Below are 21,600 nucleotides of genomic sequence, written 5' to 3' on the forward strand. Positions count from 1 at the left end.
AGGTAGTTCAGTGCACGCCGCCACGATTGGAAAGCCTGCTGACCTAACCGTTGTCCAGATGATGATGATGATCACTGACACCCTCCATGTGTAGGATGTTAGCAGAGTGCTGTGCTGAAGATTAAAAAGCAAGTGGACTGGAAGGGGAAAGTGTGGCAGGAACAAGCACAAGCTTCAACAACCACTGCTGCTCAGCGGCCCAAAGTCTTATTTTCAGATCAAAGCATATTTTTACTTTACTGAAAAACAAAGGTCCTGGAGTCTGGAGGAAGAATGCAGAGGCACAGAATCCAAGGTGTTTGAAGTCCAGCGATTCATGCAGACTTTTCACTTCAAATTAATATTAATTCTACAGCACCAAATTACAACAACAGTTACCTCCAGGTGCTTTATATTGTAAGGTAAGGACTCTAAAATAATACAGAAAAAACCCTAAAGATCAGATTAGCCCCTGTGAGCAAGCACTTGGCGACAGTGGGAAGGAAAAACTCCCTTTGAACAGGAAGAAACCCTCCAGCAGAAGCAGCTTCGGGGAGGCCATCCGCCACAACCAGTTGAGCGTGAGAAAACACACACTGTATAAGAGAGCCGGAGATTAATAATCACTCATTTCTGAGATATTGAGTTTCTGATTGTCATGAACTGCAAGCCATCATCCTAAAATTTAAAACAAAAAAGGCTTGAAGTTATTTCACTTTACATGCATATATGAAAGCTTACATTTTTTGAGTTCAATTACAAAAAATGAAAGTCTGAGATGCACACGTGTATTTAATCCTCCTTGTAGTAAAGTGGATGTGGACAGACTTTAAACAGGAAGTAGAAGCGCTTTAAACGGCATAGCAGCACATTCTCGTTTTACTCTCCTTTTCTCACCTGTGGCGCCTTTAGTGAATCAAAGACTTGGCCTTATAAAGTTATAACTGAAACTCGATGCAGGCCAAGTCCTCTGCTGGTGGTTAAATTACAGCAGCTGTGTTTCAGATAATGTTTACAGGAAGCTTCTGTAACACAGTGTTCCACCTACAGCCAACGGCTTCTCACCAGAGATCAAGACTGTCGGAGTCTTATGTTAATTCCAGTGTCTCATTAGTTAGGACGGGGTGGGAATGGAACACTGTGTCTTCTCCAAGGACAGTGTAAGTGTGCACGTGTGTGTGTGTGTGTCTGTGGGGGGCCGATTGAGGTTACTCTGAACTCACTACCCTTTATACACACAAACACAAACACACACACACACACACACACACACACACACACAGGACAAAGTGAGGGAAGCCAGACATACAGTTAGAGCGAGCCAGAAGAGAAAAAAGGTGGCTTGGAGAGGGAGGAAGAGGAGAATTCGCAGAACACGAGGATTTTGGGGGGGGGGGGGGCGCCTTGGAAGACGGACATAGTAGGAGAGTTAACCGGAGGGACAATGGGCCTCTGCTTCACCTCTCAGTGACAAGCAGCCTTGGGATGGAAATTCTCCTGAAGTAGTAACATGTCCACACTCTTAACACTAACCATTCGCACAAACAGCGTGTTCCCGAAATGGTCCATATTCCAGGTGAGGTGATATATGTGCACACAGGTGTCACTAATGTCCCGGCGCTACCTCGGCCTGCTCCGGTCCTGCATGCTGACACTGTCAAAACGTGCTCACGACCACTGCGGGGGTCGCTCAGCTCCCCGCCTGCGAGGCATCACCTGACAGCAGTGTTTATGAATTCGCTGCCAGAGGAGGCGTTGTGCTGTGTGGCCGTGTTTAAAGTGTGTATACCTTTGCGAGCATGATCCTGGTCTTTGCCACGTCAAGAGGAGTGGTAACAAACGCGGCTACTGCACCTACAGAAAGACACACAAATGCGCTCAGCAAAGTGCAAACATAAGAGGCCCTTACTCTATGCTCTCAGAACAGACTTTAAATATTAAAAATAAACCCATAAAAGAGACCAATTACTTAACCACAGTTACAGTAATGTATTAATTCAGCAATAAACACAAGAACTATTGGCCCTCAACTCCATTAAGTTCATAAAATCATAATATTCCAAGTCCCAGACCTTCCCCTGTTATTAGACCACAAAAACCAGAGACGCGCTTCTATTCCCAGCTCCCCCTTTTCTACAGCTTCGTCCAGCCTACGTCTTCCCCTGAGCTATAAACACACACACACACACACACCTGATTATATGCACATGCATGCAAAAAAAGCCACGCAGACCCCCTAAAACACACACTCACTCCTGTGAGCTTTATAGAGAAGTTCCACCCCAAATTCCCTCCCAACACTCCAAGTTGGAAGCTGGATAGGCAGCAAAATCCAGAGCAGTCTCCAGTGAGCAGAAGAGTGTGTATAACTGAGAAAGTGTGTGTTACGTGTGTGTCGCCCTGACACAAACATAGCAACTGTTCTTGGTAAACATATCTATATGGGCCACTGAGGAGCAATGTGACTGTAAGTGAGGTGGAGCTGCAGGAAAACCGCGTTAGGGTTTATAGTTAATAGCTAATTATAATAGATGGCTTTTGTTCTCTGCTGTGGGAGGGGGATAAGTTCAAGAATAAAACAGTACAGCTGTTTTACTGTGGCATGCTTTACTACGATTATCCCAATAAATAATCTCACATGTCTAGCGCTCAATTAAATAATCTACACTTGGTAAGTGGGGGACGTGAAGGTGATGAAGGTGACTGATATGATGGTGTCTACACAGGCTGAAAGCTGCCATAAATCAGCGCAGGATACTCAGAGATATCTGGGATGATTAAACACGCCTGTGTGAGCATTTCCAGCGTCAAGCAGATTATGTATGAGTGAGAGAGAGTGAGTGTGAAGCGCAATGTTAGGGGAAGTGACTGAAACTTGAGGATCCCTCTTGGACAGCAGCTTGGTCACGTAGGGACGTGAACTTGACTCCTACCCTGGACCCACAGCAAGCCCCCCCCGATCCTTCACCCCACATTGTTCTCTCTACAAATACATATTCTCAAACCAATGACCAGGCCGCCTGACTGCTTAAATACTCAAATACTATTTGCATATAGTGAACAGTGCAGTCTTGATCCACTGATTTTGTATTATTTCATGAGGAACTAACGAAACAAGGAATTAGGTGCAGCAATTTGACATCATTCACAATTACTAGGTGCACGAGAGGTTCAAGCCAGCTCGTGCAGAAATCCTTCAATAAATCCAAACGGGGTTTCCTCTTTAAAATGACACCCACTGTCACACTTATTTCTTTTGAAGCATCTCTATCTACAATCTTCCTTTCACTGCGACCACAGCCCAGATGGGGGATGGCTAAAGGCCACGTCCTAATTCCTCAGGGTGCTGTGTTGTGTGTTTTCTCTAAATCAGCCACACTTCAATCTCAGCATCACCCCCCACCCCCCAGATCACCTAACCTCCATCTTCCTGTCCTGTCTGGCATGCTGTAGCATTTTAAGAGTTATGGACTGAAAGCTGTAAAAGTCCAATAAATGCTCCACAGACTGGACTACAGAATTGTTCTTTTGCTGAAATATGTCTTTACATTCAGGTTTTGATTTTTTTATCACAAAAAATGCAAGACTGGGTGGAAAGACAGATGGTGCCGCAGATTTTCTTCCATGAAGGACAGCGCTGCCGCTATATGGCCCCGGGTCGAGATTTCTCTCTCTCTGGTTACACTGAAACTCCAAGTACGACAAGTCACTATAATAAATACAAATAATAAACAAACAAACTAAACTCTTTAAAATGATAACAGAGAATCAGTTTTACAAACTCTATTTAGTATAAGCCTGCCGTGTTTCACAGTTCCATTTATTCTCCAATTGAATTGAAACCCTACATTTAATTACAACTAGTACAAAAACAACATGCAGTAAAATGTATTCCCTCCTGAAAATGTTTTTAGTTTAATTTTGTAAAATCTTTGTAAAAAAAAAGAAACAAAAGAATTTCCCAGATCTGGGAAAAAGAAGGTGCATCAGTACCTCATTTATTTAAAAAAAATTCTCATTGTAAATTTTGTTCTAATAAACTGTCTAATCTCTCTCTCCCTTTCTTAAAGCAGCTTAGGCTCCAGTGCCCAGGATGTCACAGCGCTGCAGGGGTGCGTGGCCAGAAACGGCTCCATCTCATGCTTCCCATCCTTTCCTCTGGTTGTCTGTATATCCCACTCACTCACTCATACAGAACAATAAAGTCTGCAGTGGAATAATAGTCACTGGCTGAATGAGCCGACAACTGTGATAATGTGACTTTTCTGTTGTGGAAACAATCCAGGATCAATGCACCGAGGACTGCCAGTTTAATGCCATCTGTGTGTAAGACAAATACTGGAATTCATTTTCTCCTTAGTCGTCTTTAGCAAATCCCGGGTGGAGGAGAGAATGGGATTTGTCTGCAGAGCTCACACTTGAGAAACCTTGCAATAATGTGGTTTTGGGTAAACTTGTGCTGCCCTCCTGCCCATCTATTCACCTATCCTATCTAACATCCATCTGTCCGTCCATCCATCCATCCATCCCAAACCCTTTCCCTCCCCTCCTCCCTCTCTGCCTCTTTCCCAGCACAGCATATAATCCCCTGCACCTGCAACAGCTCCGCACACTGCTGACTGCCAAGAGTAGAGCGTGTGACCTTGCCTCGACGACCACAGAGTCTGGGAGAAAGAGAAGAAATGTCAAGAGAGAGGGTTGCAGATAGAGTAGGATGATGAAAGAGAAAGAAAAACAAAGAAGAGAGAGAGAGAGAGAGAGAGAGAGAGAGAGAGAGAGAGAGAGAAAATACTGGAGTTAGTGGGGCTATCAGACACATTGAAAACATATTGTGAACCTTGGTCTGGTCTGGGGTTTAGAGCCCACAGCTGGGAAATGAGCTGTCCGGCTATTTTTGTGTTGCCTTTTCTCCCCAGTGATGTCATGCTACTTGTTTCCCAAGAAGTGGTGTGGGATAACAGGGAGGCAAGAGAATATACTTAGTACAACAGGTCATCTCATACTCAGATATTCAGTATAATTATTAAATTATATTAGGATATACTGACTCTTTAGTAGTTTTACACCAGGAGCTCAAAATCAATGTACTGTCCAAGCAGCTGTGTCAGTAAACTCCTAGTTAAATGCTTCTTTACATATTTCATGGAAGATCACAGTAGCAGATTTATTCTTAATGAAAAGATGGTTAGAAGTGTTTCACTATTGTCTTTGCATTTCTAAATTTTTTATTTAAAATCAAACCGCTTATAAAGGTATTACTAACATACTAACACATAGTGGGGAGGATTCTAAATCCTCTCATTAGCACTAAATACTAAGTACAGTTAAAGGTGCTACAGGTTACAGCCTCAAGCTGTACTTAGCATTTAGCGCTAATTAGCAAATGTTTAAGCTAACATACTACACATTAGCCTTCTAGAACACTATATTTGCTAAATAGCTTTAAATCTCTACAGGTGTTCATCTCAGATGAATGACTTTATAATTTATTTATTTTGTGGCCAATATACTCATTAAAGCTTTCTTTATATAAATGTTCTGTTCAATATTGGTATGCAAAATGTTGATGTTGTTGGTAAAACTGTTCAAGGTACTAGCCTGCGGTTCTTTTTCAAATTTCAAAGTCGGTCAAGGATACAAATTTTGGTGACTGTTACATCTCCACATATAGTGAATGTGAAACAAATGCAAAATACCCCACAAAAACAAAACAAAACAAAATAAAAAAACAACACCTTAATTAGCTTGTTATTAAGGTGTGGCTAACTCATAACCAACAACAGCCTTAGCAACGCTATATGATACTAAACACAAAAGCTTGCATGAACTTCACAATATCCAACATAAACATTAAAAACATTGAATTAAATTAAATAAAAACCCACAAGTATCTCATACAGTAAGAATGGATGAAAATCCCCCCCAAAAGAACTTTTCTTTTTTTGTTGTAGTATGTGCAAATACCAAAGAAATGTTGAATCTTTAACTTTATGTTTTTTTTAATATTTACTCAGCACTGAGGAAACTTTTGCATGCAACAACAGTTTATGTAATTAAACTAGATTTTTTTGTGATTGGAGCTGTATTTATTCTTCCCCTGAAATATCCTAAAAGATTTGAAAATAATTTTAGCGTTGCAATTTTACAGACCGAACTACACCGACAAAAAACAGCCCAGAATTGTATCAATACAATATATTGTTTATATTATATAGACAAGTGTATTTTCCAAGTACTTACTGTGTATAAAAACTCTCACAGTTAAGAGTGGCTACTGAGTGAAACCACCTGATGTTTCTGTTTTAAGATTAAAGTCAGGATGGGAAGGGAGGATGTCTCTTTTTCTGCCCTCACCAGTTTTGGCAAAAGGGCGAGGAGCCCAACTCTGCAAGGTTAGCCTGCGTATAAAATACATGTGGACAGCTGGGCTGCCTCGGGTGCTGCAAGTAATGATTACTTCTCAGTGAGAGCAATTGAGCAACAGCATGGAGTGATTACTAATATTTTCTTTGTCTATTCACTCCTTCACAAGTTGAATCAGTTTCATGTTAACTCATTCTACTCTTTTTCTCGCACACGTGTGCACAAAGACTGTGTGTGTGTGCGTGCATACACAAACAAGTAAACACAAAGAGAAAGAAGGAAGAAGCAAAGGCAGAGACCGTGGATGAGCTCAGGATATGTCATGTGTATTTCATTAGAGGGCAGATTAAAAAGGAGATTTTGTTTTCCACATCAAAGGCCTCACGCTGGGGGATTCCTCTGTTTCTCTCCTATTCCGACTCTCCCCCTCCCTTACTGCCCGTTTCATGAATAAATAATAAGGAGTAAACCTGGGAAAACAAACTTTTTGACCTCTGAACCCTTGTGTCAGGATCAGCCTTTGCACCTGGTTGCCTTCCCACAGGAAAGAGGGCGGTGGGTCTGTATATATCACGCGTATGTTAGAATTTCTGTCCTGGGAAACTGCCTTTAGTAAAGATGCAGTGCTGTGCAAAAGTCTTGAGCCATCCCTCTTTAAAAAAACCAAACAATATATCTTATTAGGAAAATGGTAAATAGGTGCAGGGGTTAAAACGTGCAAAACAGAAATGGAAACACAGTATATAGTGTAGCAAGCTTGAAAGTCAATATGACCACATTTAATTTGCAACACAGTTTTCCTCTAATTTCCTTAAGTAGCCTTCAGGAATAGTTCATCGAGGCTGAAGGACATTTAAAGCTCTTTTTTGGATGTTATACGCATTTTGTTCCGTCACCAACCCCCGGGCCGGTCCGTGAGTCGTTTGGTACCGGGTACCAGTTGAGGCTCGGGTGTGAAATTTATGGTTTTCAGGGTTTTTATCATTAACTCGGCTTCCCTGGGTCTTTTCCCGTGTTGTAGTTGTGTGTCTTATTTTGAAAGAAATATTTACGCGTTACCATAGCGACCGGACAGCATTAAGGGGCAGAGAGGAGGATGTTACTCTCAATGTTGTTGGCGCATTTCAGAAGGACGCTGCTAATAAAGTTACACAATTACACAGTGAATTTGCGTTTATTATTATATTTACAAAATACCACAGTTTTTGTCTTGTTCATTTTATTTTGTTGTACAGTGGTCCTTCGCTATAACTTTTTTTTGGTGCAATTTTGCGTGATTTCTTTTTTCTTACAGCGCATTGTGTTCTGTTTCCTGATTGGCTGTAGACCGTTGTCAATCACTGTCAATCTCGTGCCGTGTCTCCTTTACAGTACAGAATGCTTCAGCTTGTCAAATTTACATAAATTGTCGATCGCTAGCAGTGTGACTCTGAAGTGCTGCATTGTATGTTTGTAAGTTTTCTCCCCAACAAACACAACAATGTCGACGAAACGTTTTGCACCCAAAGGCAACTGCGTGTGCCTTTGGTTTCATTCTATATTACTGGACTTATTTTTCTACGAAGGTCTGAACATTGAAAGCGTTTAAACAAGAGAGAAAAGTGTGAAAATGTTCATGCCTTTCTGAGAAAAGTGTCTAAAGTGTGTAGTGAGGGGTTTTACAGCCTTAAAACCAATATTCCCTCTAAGCTGCGCACGTGCACAATTGCGCACTGCTGGCACGGTCTCTGCGCACAGAAAATCTGCGTTGCGCACAAAAAAAATCTAACCTGAATTGAAATTAAAATTAAAACTTACAGCTAATCAATAGAGGTGAGAATCACCATACATCCCACGATACGATATTATCACAATACTTAACACACGATACGATATTATTGCAATTTTTTAAAATATTTTGCGATATTCAGATTCTGTACATAAAGGTAAACTTTATCAATATTCATTTTATCTAATATCAAAGTCTCACACTCAGTCTTTCTCTCATTTCAGTCAGTTTTATTGTTGACAAACTGAACGGTTTGTATTACAGTCTAGTCCAACTTAACTGAATGCAACCATCTGGTACAATTATAGCTATTCTGAACTATGCAATTTATGAAAACTATGCAGCCCATTCAGCAACTGAAGAATTTGAAAGTAAATTAAAACAAAATATAATTTTACATTAAATAAAAAAGTTTTAAACTTATTTTAATTTAAGACATTTTATTTTAATTAAGTAAACTGTCATGTTTATTTCTGCCAAAAAAAAAAGTTAAACACATTTGGACAGTGAAGGAATGTCAGGATCAACATGCTCTGAAGTCAGAGCATGTTCCAGTCCACAAAAACTTTTTTTGTAACAAAATATCGATTTCTGCTGTCCCTGTATCGATACATTATTAGCAAACAAAATATCACGATACTACACAGTATCGATTTTTTCCCCCACCCCTACTAATCAACGTCGTTGACAGGCTATGACAGCGTCCTTATGTGCCGACACCGGTGTTTTAGCTAGCAAAGCGGTGTGGCTCATGTGGAGTGAAGCCACGTCAATGACAACGTGTACAACCATTGGAGATGTGAGCAGGACAGACGGAACAATTGAAGGAAAAAGTGTGGACTTTATACCAGTTTTTAAATTGTGTTGATAGGACACGTAAAACCAGTTATGATAAAAAATATAAGCAATGTTTGGTTTCTTCCTGAATACTATCGTTGTTTATATTTACTGTTTTATAAGGAAAAGCTCAAAGCACTCTCCGCCTGTGAGCAAAAACAAAACCAAAAAAAAATCCCACCCTTTCCTATTGGTGGAAAAATGTATCATGTTGACCAATCAAAAAAATGATATGGCAACATGGCATTTAGTTGTTTAGGAAGGGGGAAGTTTTAGGAGTGATGGCAGTGGTTTGAGATGTGAGAGATTTGCAATGTTTAGCGCAAATCTTGTGTAGTTAGCGTGTATTGTAGTCAATAGTTTTGTTGCGTGTGTCAGAACAGCTGATTGTTCTGTAAATAGTTTGAAATGTTTATTTAAAAAACTGCCTTGGCTGCATTTTTAGGTAAACAGCTGCAAAAAACTTTGTTGTTTGCATAACTCAGTTACTTTTTCGAAGAAGTAACTATATAATTAATTACCCAACATTGGTCATTATATGCTGTATTTTGCAGACAGAGAGTTACAGGACTCGCTCCCAGACCACAGACTCATACTCATAATACAAGTCAGAGCTTTATTTAAAAAAAAAAAAAAAGAAAAAAAAAGTTGTGTTTAGAAATTGGAGTTCAAGTTATTTTTAGTTCCAATAGTGTTAACATACTGCACAGGTCATGAACAAGATTCTTTTTTAAAATTTTCATTGTAAGAGGGCTAAAGCACTTAATTAAAAGTAGTCTAACATAAATGCTGTAATTTGATTATTTTAATAAACCATGTAACTTGGATGGATTCGATGCTGGCGTGACCACAGTGCACACGTCTAATGTTGCTCACAGCGGTCCAAGGGACCGCTCAGGGAGTTTGTGTGTTCGCTCAGACACATGAAAAATTAGAGGGAACATTGTTTAAAAAAATCTACAATAATTGTATAAATTAAAGCTGGCTACTTCGCGGATTTCACCTATCGCAGGTTATTTTTTAGAAAGTAACACCCACGATAAACGAGGGACCACTGTATTTACCTGCGACACGTTAAAGGCCGGTCCATGAAAACATTATCTGCCATTAAACCGGTCCGTGGCTCAAAAAAGGTTGGGGACCACTGAACTAGATGATTGCAGTCCCAAACCATGACACAGCCTCCACCAAGCTTTATAGACAGCTGTAGAGACTCCCTGTTGTAGCTTTCTCCTGACCTCCTCTGTCCACATATCTGATGATCATCTGATTTCAGTTTCAGCAAACAGTAGATGGATCAACTGAATTTTCTTAACGACACGTTTTACACCACGCTGACATATATTAAGCTTTCAGCTAATAGCTCTTTTGGAACCTTCTTGTTGGAGCAAAAATACAATTTTTTTGGCTGTGAAACTGTTATTTTTGTTATTTTTATAGTCTGGTTCTTTGCTAAGTTATCTGTTATATGTAGACAACACTGGTTCATCCCTTGAAACTCAAGGAATGGAGAACTATTGCTCAAGACACTTTAAAGAACAGAAGAAAGCATAGCTCCTTGGAAGCAAAATATTAGTAAGGAGGAGAAATGACTCCAGATTTTTTTTTTTTTTTTTTTAACACAGTGCTATATCTCACTGGCTCGTTTTGAGCTTCCATCATGCCTTTGACTCCACATTCCCTGGATTTTTTGTGGGTCTAAGTTGGTGTTCAATCATAACCTAAAAGTGTTACACCCTCCTGTTTTGCTAATGTTATTTTTGAGGTCAGAACAGATGGAGCAAACTGTGCACTTTATTCTGCAGATGCTGTTGGGAAAACAACAGCGTGAAAACCAAAATATTGTGAAATTAATGTGTGAAAGAACCGTGAGAATTATTCACATAGATATTGAAATCTGGCGTGGAGAAGCTTTAAATCTCAGTGTAGTGACCGATTCCCTCATGATTTACTCCCTGACTACTTCTGTCTGCAAAATGCTGCCTCTGTGATATGCAGATATTTAGATGCTTGGCCATTTTACGACGAGACAACAGCACTGGGTCGTGGGTTTTCTTCATTTGGCTCTCTTTTTTCCCCCCTTCTCTCTGACAGCTGTGCTGCCTCTGTGTGAAATTAAAAAGGAAAAAAAAAAGCCATAACGCAGCACATTACTATGTTGTGAAGCAGATGGGAAACCATGCCACACACATGCACTGTCTCAAATTCCTTCGGTTTAGCATTTTTTAAAAGTATATCACATTATTTTTGTTGGAGAAATCCTCTTGAACATCCCTGTGGTCACTGAAGAAACAGCAGTAAAAACTTGCTTGCCTGTAAGCAATTGTTTTTTGGGTTTTTATTTTCATCTGTTTTCTTGGCTAGTCTGCTATTAGAACTCAAAAACGGCTCGAGAGGAGAGGAGAGGTCCAGATTCAAGCAGTTCATTTCTCCACCAACGGATGTGTCCAGATGGCCTGGAGAGAGGAGGCCTTTGACTGAGGGACAAAGAGACACTTGTGAACGACAAAATCTAACTCCCGCAAATGCACAGACACACAGAAACGCATACACACACACAGCTGTGCGGCGTATTGTTCGCCTTCACTCGGCCGTTAGCTCCCAACATTGATGGAATGTTTGACTGGCCGCCTCTCGCGCCCTTGAGACATGATGTCACTCCAACAAAACGCCATCTTTTCAGAGAGAAATGGCTTTTTATGTGTTCGGGGCCACGCTGTGAAACGCGAGGGGAGAGCAGAGACATGGGGCAGAAAAAGACATTAAGGACGAGAGGAAGCAAGAAAAAGCTAGAGGAAGAGCAACACGGCTATTGTCAGAGCTCGTGATAAATCGAAAGGCTGGTTTGATGACAGTCGTGACAAGCCATTAAACCGGGGTGCAAAGTCCCATTTTGGCCTGCCACAATGACACAGGAGAATGCAGAGGGTGAGCGTGCTGTAAATGTGTCAGAGTTTTGACTGTACAGTGGATTTATCCTCGACATAATTTTCACTGGAAATGATGCTACTCTGATAAAATAGATTAGCAATAAAGATGCAAAAGGGAATAAAATAAGAGATAGATGCATACCTTTAAATATTCCCAAAGCGGAAACTGAACCAGAGAGAATGGGATCTGGAAAAAAGGAAAGAAGGCAGAGTGTTAATCATCGTCATTATGTCAGCATTAGTTTTTCATTTTCTTTAGGTTCAGGTTTCATCTTTAACCTCTAATCTCTTACACTTGTCATTCCTGCCACCTTTCTCTATTTCCTCTAACTCGTCTGACTGCTCCCTTGTTCCTTCTCAGTGCTGATGATTAATGAATGAGACGGGCTGTGGTCTGGCAGTCCTGACAGACGGATGGATGGATGTATAGATGGAGCAAAGTTGGAGAGAGGAATAGAGGGATGAGGGGATGGTGGGAGTGTGTGTGTTGCTGCTGGAAAGACTAAATCGGCTCAGGCAGGAAGTTACAGTGGAAAGAAATCGATGGCAGTGCCAAGGCGAGGTGCAAATGACACGCAGTCAGACCACACACACATTCTCTCTTTCTCTCACACACACGGACATAGGAACGAGTATACTTTCTCCATTTGCGTACTGAGCAAACAAATAGAGAAAACACACACGCGCACATATCCTGTCATCCTGCAGTGGACGAAGACAGGCAAGACAGGAAAAAACAAAAGCAAAGGAAGAAATAAATAAAGTGACAGTGAGTTGTGTCATCAGGCTTTGATCACACATACAACAAGATCGTTCATCCATCCGAACCGCCCCCTCCAACATGTTCCATCAGACCACGTTAGCACATTGTGCTTTGGCTGACTCAGTTTTTGCCAAAGACAATGTACCAAGTGTGTTTACGCCACCTAATGAGCTTAGTCCAAATGCACTGACCTCATATAAACACTCATTCTGAAGTAGATTCAATTAAAGGGCATCTGCTTTTTAAGAGTTTAATATAAGACTTTTAAAGATCTTCATAGAGGCCCAGATTATTATTAAGGTAAAGACATAAAGCTGTCAAATTGAGTGCAAATTCAACTAAGTGGAGGAAATTGAGTTTCTGAGATGAGCTGATAAAAGACCTAATGCAAGTATGACAAATAAAAAACATGAGATAGTATTACGAAGGGGGAGAGGGTGGAGGGTGGAGGTGGGAGGGGTACAGATTCAAACTTAAAGAAACACCTACTGAATAAAACCAGACATCCATGACAGGTTAGAGCTGTTACTGATACAAACATTTTACAAGCAGTGGAGTACAAATGTAAGTAATCCCCATAACACTGTCCCACCCACACAGGCACTGCAGCTACACCTGAACTCACCTAGACCCTTAGCTTTAAATGCAATTCTGCATTAGTGTAGTTACTACTCAAGCATTAAAGCTGAAAATACTGCAGGCGGCTTTTGACTTTTCCTTGATAAATGGGCCTGGCATGTGCAAGGACAGAAATCTTCACCCATCTGGTCTATCTGTGCAGACAGAAGCAAATTCTCTCACTCCTCTAAGATGATCTAAAAAAAATTTTTTGGGACATACTGGAAGCCTGGTATCCAGCCCCCAGAAAGTGGAGTGCTATAAAAGTGCACCTGTGTTTTATTACCACCCTGATGAGTTCTGCTATTCCAGGCTGGGAAAAGAGACGGACAGAGAGAGAAAGAGGGAGTAAAGGAGAACGGGGAGGTTGGAGGGGTAATGGGTACTGCTGCTGAGTGCAAGGGGAACATATTGTACTGATATGAGTCAAAGTAAACTGAGAGTTAACCTAAGTAAACACATCCTGACAGGTTTTATATTTATATTTTATACTAGAATTCTTGTGCACATAAGTGCAAAACTACTGTAACGTCACCTTAAATAAGGCACAGATAGATGCAGCACAGATAAAGCGACAGTAACTTCTGTTTACAAACTGAAAAAAGCATTAATTATCAAAAACTTGTTTAAATTTAGCCTTAAATGCAACTGACGGGGTTTTTTGTTTTTTACTACATATTAATTTACAAAATTTCATCCAAAAAATAAAAAATCTTTGGTTGCAGTGAGTGCAAAGACAGAGAGAGCAAGCGAGACAAAGACAGATGGCTTCAGCAGAGGATCTGGAAAGAATGATCCACCAGTGATTTATGGCTAGCTTTGACACTCCTGGCACACTGAGCTGGAGAGGAGTGCTCGTTTTTTTGAGCGCGTTGCCCGGCAAAGATGAAACATCTGAAAAACCACATGAGGTCTGATTAAAATCGATGAGTAATTTCTCATTAAACCGAGGCAAACCGAGGAACTGGGAAGACGTACCAACCTGACTCCATGTGACATTTAGAAGAATGTCTGCTTGAGTTACAAAATCAAGAACGCAGGCTGGAGGACATATGAGCTAACGGCTATAGAGTTGTTTCTACAGCATTAATGTGAGGTTCTGCACTTCTACTGTAATGCTTTAACCTGAGGTTGCTGTAGTGTCAGAAGGAGATCAAAGAAGGAATAAATTTTGAAGACAGGTAGAGACAGAATGGGAAGCTGAAAACAACAAAGGGGACTGAACATGTGTTTCTGCTTTCCCTTCTGCTTCTTAGACCATGGAGAAGGACTAAAAACACAAGCAAGACTTTGGGGGGGAAAAAAAAAAAAGCCCAGAAGAGAAATTTATTTTCCATTGTTGGGAAGAGACAGACATGCACATCATGTCACACCTGACTGACTCGCTGTTACTCACAAACTAAGTGAAAGTTCAAGCCAGTGCTGAGTGGGACAAACTGTTTTAAACTCTGTCCCGTATAAAGATGAAGTCTGATGACCTCCTCTGTACCCTTAATGATGAGTTTTGACCCTCGATATAAATCAATGCAGATGCAGTTGGACGTCTTTCTTGAGAGGAACCCTCACTAACAAGCACATCCAGTCAGAAACAGTTTCAAGGGTTACAGAGTTGAAACCTGTACCATGTTATAGAAAGGGTGAGAGAAACCTAACATATTCTATAAGTCACAATTTCACCAACAACACTGTAATCAGATAAAGAGGGGCCTAAAATATTCAACTGCTATCCTCTGGAAAACATGACTATGACTATTCTTCAGGGATAATGTGTGACTGTTATTATTCAGTTGGATCATTGTGCAAGTTGGGAAGTACTTTTTTTTACAGATTTTGTTTTTGGACCATTAGCCCTCTGCAGTGCTGGTGGAAAAACTTTAAAAAAAGCCCAACTGGCTTTTATAAGTGAAGGAGGGACAGTAAAAGTAGCATAAAAACAAAATTACCATTAATCCCTCATGAAAATATCTTACACTTAACTCTCGATAGTGAACAAATGACTGTTTAGTGTACTGTTCTTCACAGAACAGTACACTAAACAGTCATTTGTTCACTATCGATATACACCTGCAACCTTTTAAAAGGTTGCAGGTGCTAAATTTCAAGGCACACTTTACCAAAGTGTTTGCCAGTGGGCAAAAACAGCATGGTTTTGATATTCTGAGTTACAGACGCGTCTGCCACAAGTGTTAAGGGCACATTTAGACCTCAGCTATGTCATGCTAGACTAACACAAGGCCATGCAGGCATCCAGGGTTATTCTAAGGCTGGTTAGGATGAAGGCAGCCAAGCTGCATAAACTCCATACTCCCCCACGGTGCTAACTGCTCACTTTGTCTCATCCCACCGCCTCATATAATGCCTCAGCTACCATAGGCTATTCAGCTCTGTGAAGCCAAGTTAACGTGTGCATGTGATTATCCTAATAAACATGACTTAATGAATTCCTTTAAATGGAAAAGAAAGTTAGGATTATCAGGCCACACAGGCGAGGAGAATCGCATCATTATCTCATCAATTAAGGTTCAATTTAAGAGCTAATTAAAAAGAGGACGTTTCTATCTTGTTTCCTTGTGTTTTTTTATTTGACATGGAAGTCACAAATGAGTAGCTGTTTGTTAAAGTGGGATAAAATACTTCCCTGAAGGCTGAGAACTAGTATTGTTTATGTCCACTGAAAAAGACTGAGGTTTTTCTCTGCTTGCCAACATTTTACTAGCTCAACCCCAGCTTGAGCCAATCAGTAGACTTCTATGGCTGCACGGGCTACAACCGAATCATAACCATGGAGACGAACACACCCAGTGCAGTAACCACGTTGTTGAGGTCTACAAACATGAACTATCGCTCGACATTAAAATAAGGACACACATGCTTAAGGAGCAGAGGCAAATAATTTAAATATTTTAATCAGACAACACATCATAAAACACTCCAAACTACTCCAAAAACATCTGTGCATTCAAGCAATCCTCCAGGGACAGGACTCCACGCCTGACAAACACACAGGGCCCTCACTCAGACCCGTTATCCTGCATATGCATGCCTTAGTTGTTGTTTTTTGTATGAATACATTGGCGTGCTTAACCATATTCTTGCTTATGTGTGCGCGTGTGTGTATGAAGAGCAGCGTTCTGTTTTCTTGCTGATGTATTTCACAAATGATCAAAAGTGACAGTGCCACTTGCTGTGACTGTCAGGTACGATATAATGCAAATATGGAGATTGCGTCTGCTGTGTCATTCTGCTGACAGTGCTCATGTTTTTTGAGTGTGTACGTGTGTGTGTGTCCTTGCCAACTGTATTAGTCCTAACGTTATTAGTATTCAGAGAGGCTCCGGGCTGTCACAGGTCCTTAGGCACTCAGCGGAGGGCAGGAAAAACACATGTCAAAATATATTCACATTGAGCCTGATTGCAGGCAGGCCAGTTGGCTGCAATTTGACAAATGACTTTTAATAGGTCATACTGCAGCCTCTGCATACTGATGAGCATTTAGCAGGAGAGAAATAGTAAGTGAGATGGATACTGAGACAAGCAGACACATGTAAAGATGGCCAAACCAAGCGATGAAAGTCATGGTTTATTTTTTCCAAAAGATTTCTTTCCAAAAAAAGTATCTCAGCCCTCAACGTTGAATGCTTTCCTACTTTAAAAACTGGGCTACTGGGCTACTGTGGGTTAGCACTCCAAAATCAACTTTACTTGAGGCCAAACTCAAATCTAAAAATTTGCCTTGACACGTCTGACATTTAGCATAATACACTAGCCAATGAGATTAGTGTGTGAATTTGATGTACTTTGATTTAAACTGTTTGGAAGATAGTACTTAGGAACAAATATCTGTCTATCAAACTGTCTAAAGTCTATTTATGTTGACAAAGTTTCATAAATTCTACACACAACACAAATTTACAAAAGCTCCACTTGGAGGTACGCTAGCTGTAGCATGTTAGCAGTGTTAGCCTTAAAAGCTACATGGTTTTCCCTACAATTTTAGTCAATCAAGGCATTTCCACACAGAGCGTGTTTTAAAAAAAATTTCAGATACGAACTTGTCCAAAAACCTCACTGTGAAAAACATGAAGTCAATATCAAGCCACGATGAGCTGGTTCTAATGTTTCTAAACAAGAAACCGAGATTCTGGTTTCATTCAATTCTCATTAAAAGGCAACAGCAGAGAGTATTTCTTGGTTTGATACAGAAGTTGAAGCGATGGTACATATTTCAGGATGTCAGTGGGGCAATTTGAGCTCTTGTTGGCAGAGTTGGGACACCTGAGGAAACATAGGAACAATGTCAGAAAGCTGATTGACCCAGAGCAGCGTCTAGCTGTGTGTCTGAGTTTTAACAGCATTGTTTTACTATCTGTATATTCAGTACTGGGCCTTTTTGAGCTACATGTACACTTCTTGGCAAATGCAGTGGCCTGATTGGTCACATCTGTTTATTTGCATTTAAAAAAATGTGAAAAATTAAACTTGAGCAGAAAAAAAAATGCTGCAAATTTGGTATGAACGTGTTTAATGCATGAAATATTCACATACACATCCGATGTGTAAATGCTTTTAGAGCCAGATTTACTGATAAAACTCTCCTAAAAAAGCTACACTCTGTGTTTACTAAAGACTGGTTGCAGCTTCCCTTCTGTGAGCCTTTTTCTACTGGAGGTTTCATCCTGTTAAAAGGGAGTTTTTCTTTCCTACGGTCACCAAATCCTTGTTCAAGGAGGATCATTTGATTCTTGGGGTATATTATTGTTGGGTCTTTACCTTACAATATAAAGCAACATGGGGCAACTGTTGTTGTGATTTGTCGGTGTATAAATACAATTGAATTGAACTGAGTTAAAAGAGACATAGTTTCGTGACTGAAAGGCATAAACTAAGTATTTTTTCAGCTGCCTTATGAAGGAGCTTTTGTTTCCAAGTGCAAAATGTTGTGTGGCAAATATTTTAAAAAATTACACAAACATGATTTACTAAGGTTTGCTGTTTACTTCTCTCTAGTATTGGAGCCATTTCAAACATACTAAAATCTCAGACTAAATCCAGCTATTATTTTTATGAGACTGTGTTAGCGTGTTAGATTAAGGTCTGAATGTTACAATATGAGAGAGAGAAAAAAGCACATCCACTGAGGATTTATTGCCTAATGCATACCTTACTCTAATTTAACATTTATTACGGTGTTCCAGTCCAAGCTAAAGTGGTGACCTGGAACACACGCTATCATTTCCATCCATAAAGGCTGGGATTGGACCGATTTAAACGCAACTTGTGTTTAACTGTGGCAAGTGGATAATTAACATCTGGTGTATCTTTCCCCTAAGTGGATCACACAGCTTGGTTTAATTATCTGTGATACCAAAAAGCATATTACCAGTTGTGCAAATTTGATTGTTCACACTCCACTAGAGCTGGTAATTCACTCTTGGTTGAGCCTTGTGGAAACCCAGCTTCAATTTTTATTACCACATTACTCACTCACACACACACACACACACACACACACACACACACACACACACACACACACACACACACACACACACACACACACACACACACACACACACACACACACACACGGGTTTGCCACCTTGCTAAAAATGTGTTCAAACACACAATTCATGGTCTCACAAAAAAAAAATGAAAAAGTAAAAAAGCCCGGGTGGTCTTGATGACACTGTTTGCCATCGTCACAATGACGGTAAAGGATGCTCTCAAAGATTTTTACAGTTACATTTTGAAATCCCAGACACAAATAATAAATACTCACATTGTAACTCAGTCAAGACACGGTGGTGCAATCTTGAACTCCCCCCTACCCAATTCTTGCCACCAGATGTGGAGCAAATGAGCAAAGAGCAAATGATTCATGAGGCAGAGAAGTCTAGCATATCCTCAGTTAGCACTCGATACTCAACGACCATTCCAAATCCATTTGGCAAAACCTCCTAAATCTGTGGATTTGGAATTTACCAAATGTACCATTTCAAATGAGACCACGTATGCTACGTCAAATTCAATTTATGCACAAGTGAAAACAAACATAAGGTCTTTCCAAATGTTTAAATAGTCATTTTAAGAAACAGTGAGTCACTTAAGAGCTGTAGCTGACTTTGGATGGTCCAATTAAGAAATAGGAGGAGAGGAAAGGAGAGGAGAGGAGGAACCTTTTTAAAAAAGAAGCAGATGGAAGTCAGATGGTGAAGCATTCAGTAGGAACCTTATTCGAAGGGAAGAACGACTATAGACCTCTATGGACCACTTTCTCTCTCTCTCTTACACACACACACACGGGTTATGCAGGCGCAGCAAAGCCCACAGTCTAAGTCCACATTTATTACCTGCTAATGCAACAGGGCTGCAAGCCGGATTCACTTTCCAAAGACACATGAGCGCATGCATACGCTTCTCACACAAACATCGAGACACACCCACATTCCATCTGCTGTGTGTCACGAAAGTATGACGAGGAACTGACTGTGGTGACACGCTGATAACAAACAGACAGATCATATTTTAATATGCTGAAAGTCGATAAAGTCATTAATCATGTCAGACGGGCAGGTGGTGTTGGACGCTTCTGTAGGTTATGGTGCCAAGGGCTCAACCACAGTCGCTAAAAAGTCGCTGAGCGGGAAGAAGCCAGACCTGTTGGACTATCTGCTGACATAAAAAGTAGGTCCGCGTGCAAGGGCAGCTGAAGACAAAAATACGAAAACAATCGATCGCTTAAAAACAAGTTTGTGCATGCCTGCGAGAACGAAAGAACATTGAAAAAACAAACACACTCACCACAGGCATGCTGCTAGTTAGTGCTGTTTTAACGAAGTATCACTGACATGCGATATGGATGCATGTTGCAATGCCCTGAGCTTTGAGCACACAGCGAGCAGGAGGCAGCAATTACTTCCATAAAATAACTCAAGCGGGCCTGTTGTAATACAGGTCAGGGGATGAGATTGATACGTATACATGTTCCAGACTAGTTGGCTACGATTTGACGAATCAAAACCCAAAGTAAAACTTGTAAAATGGAAATTTCTACACTTCACTAAAGCCAGTCGTACTTATATTTCTATCCAAACAACAGTTAAGTAGTGCCATGATTTAAAAACAGAGCTAGCTAACTCCACCTGGCCTTTTTTTTTTTAAATCTTCAAGGGGCTGTTAATTATTTTCCTCTTCAGCACAGGCTCCACACCATGCATGTAAATGCTGTACATCTGTAATAATGACACAGGTAGTAAGTGGAGTGATCACACATCTCACATCCTGCAGTGACGCAGCAAAAAAACAGAAAACAACAACCACAAAAAACCTGCCTTGGACTGTGAGAGGAGTTTGAATGTGTACAGTCCAATAAGAGAGACAAAGGGATCCTCTGTGTGTACGTGCGTGTATGCACCTAAGTACACTCTAGGGACAGAAAGGTTCAGGTCCTCTTAAATAAATAAACAAATACACATTTAAAACACACACACACACACACACACACACACACACACACACACACACACACACACAAAAGTAAATCAATAGAAAGATCCTGATCTGGCTCTCTGGGCCTCTGTTTGGCCTGGGGGTGGGGGAGCGAAAGAGAGAGGCAAACGAGAAGGCTCGATTACTTCTCTCTTGGTGGTTGTATAGTCCCGGTTAGTAGAAGCCAAGGCCTGCTCTCTCAATTACAGAAAACAGACTCCCATATGCTTTGTCAGTTGAGGCATGCATGTGCATACATACACACCTGTCTTTAGATTCCCCTGAGGCACGCTTCACACAAATCATAAGCTTATCCAACCTAAACCTACAACACAAAAAAAGCAGGACTTCCCTTGTTCTCAGAGCCTTTCCACCAAACCTAAATTTGTCACAGATTAAGAGGGTTGGAGGCCGTACATCTGCCGTGCATCCGGCAGCAGAAGCGCATGTCCCTTTAAGGTCTATAAGGTGTAAATGCGAGGAGCATTCAGCCGCAAGCGACAAGCGATAGCTCATCCCAAATTTTCTAGCCCCTCTGCGCTGTAAAAACTAGTGTGAGTGTGACTGCACTTGCTGAAGAATTCCACCTGACAGTGTTGAATGCCAAGGGCAGCGAGCGTGTGTGCGTATGTTTAAACAAGCCAAAATAGGGAGAGGTTTAAGCGCCGGCACATCACGCTGGAGCCAATCAAATGGCAGCTGGATTTGGGTTCCCATAAGCTGCCACGGCCCACCAAAAATCTCAGCACAGCGGAGTTATAGTCCTGACAAATTAAGACTTGTTCGAAGCTGGAGAGAGAGAGAGAAGAAGAGAGAGAGACTGAGAAACAGAGTGGAAAAGAAAAGCCTTAAGG

The 21,600-nt window shown here is 40.8% G+C and overlaps 1 protein-coding gene across 2 annotated transcripts in view; it reads right to left on the reverse strand.

Moving 5' to 3' along the window:
* slc25a26 (solute carrier family 25 member 26) overlaps positions 1–21,600 on the reverse strand; it is a 56,417-nt gene that overhangs the window by 8,677 nt on the left and 26,140 nt on the right. Inside the window, exons 6-8 of one of the 2 annotated variants that reach the window (XM_084927775.1) lie at positions 12,020–12,064; positions 4,574–4,643; positions 1,769–1,833 (exon numbers count right to left, since the gene is read on the reverse strand). In XM_084927775.1, coding sequence (XP_084783901.1) covers positions 1,769–1,833; positions 4,574–4,643; positions 12,020–12,064 — 180 coding nt within the window. The remainder of the gene's footprint in view (positions 1–1,768; positions 1,834–4,573; positions 4,644–12,019; positions 12,065–21,600) is intronic. The other variant, XM_084927777.1, reaches the window with a different exon arrangement.

Source organism: Perissodus microlepis, chromosome 5 (genome assembly GCF_051167445.1).
Source record: "Perissodus microlepis isolate ML-2025 ecotype Zambia chromosome 5, ASM5116744v1, whole genome shotgun sequence".
In the NCBI taxonomy this organism is placed as follows: Eukaryota; Metazoa; Chordata; class Actinopteri; order Cichliformes; family Cichlidae; genus Perissodus; species Perissodus microlepis.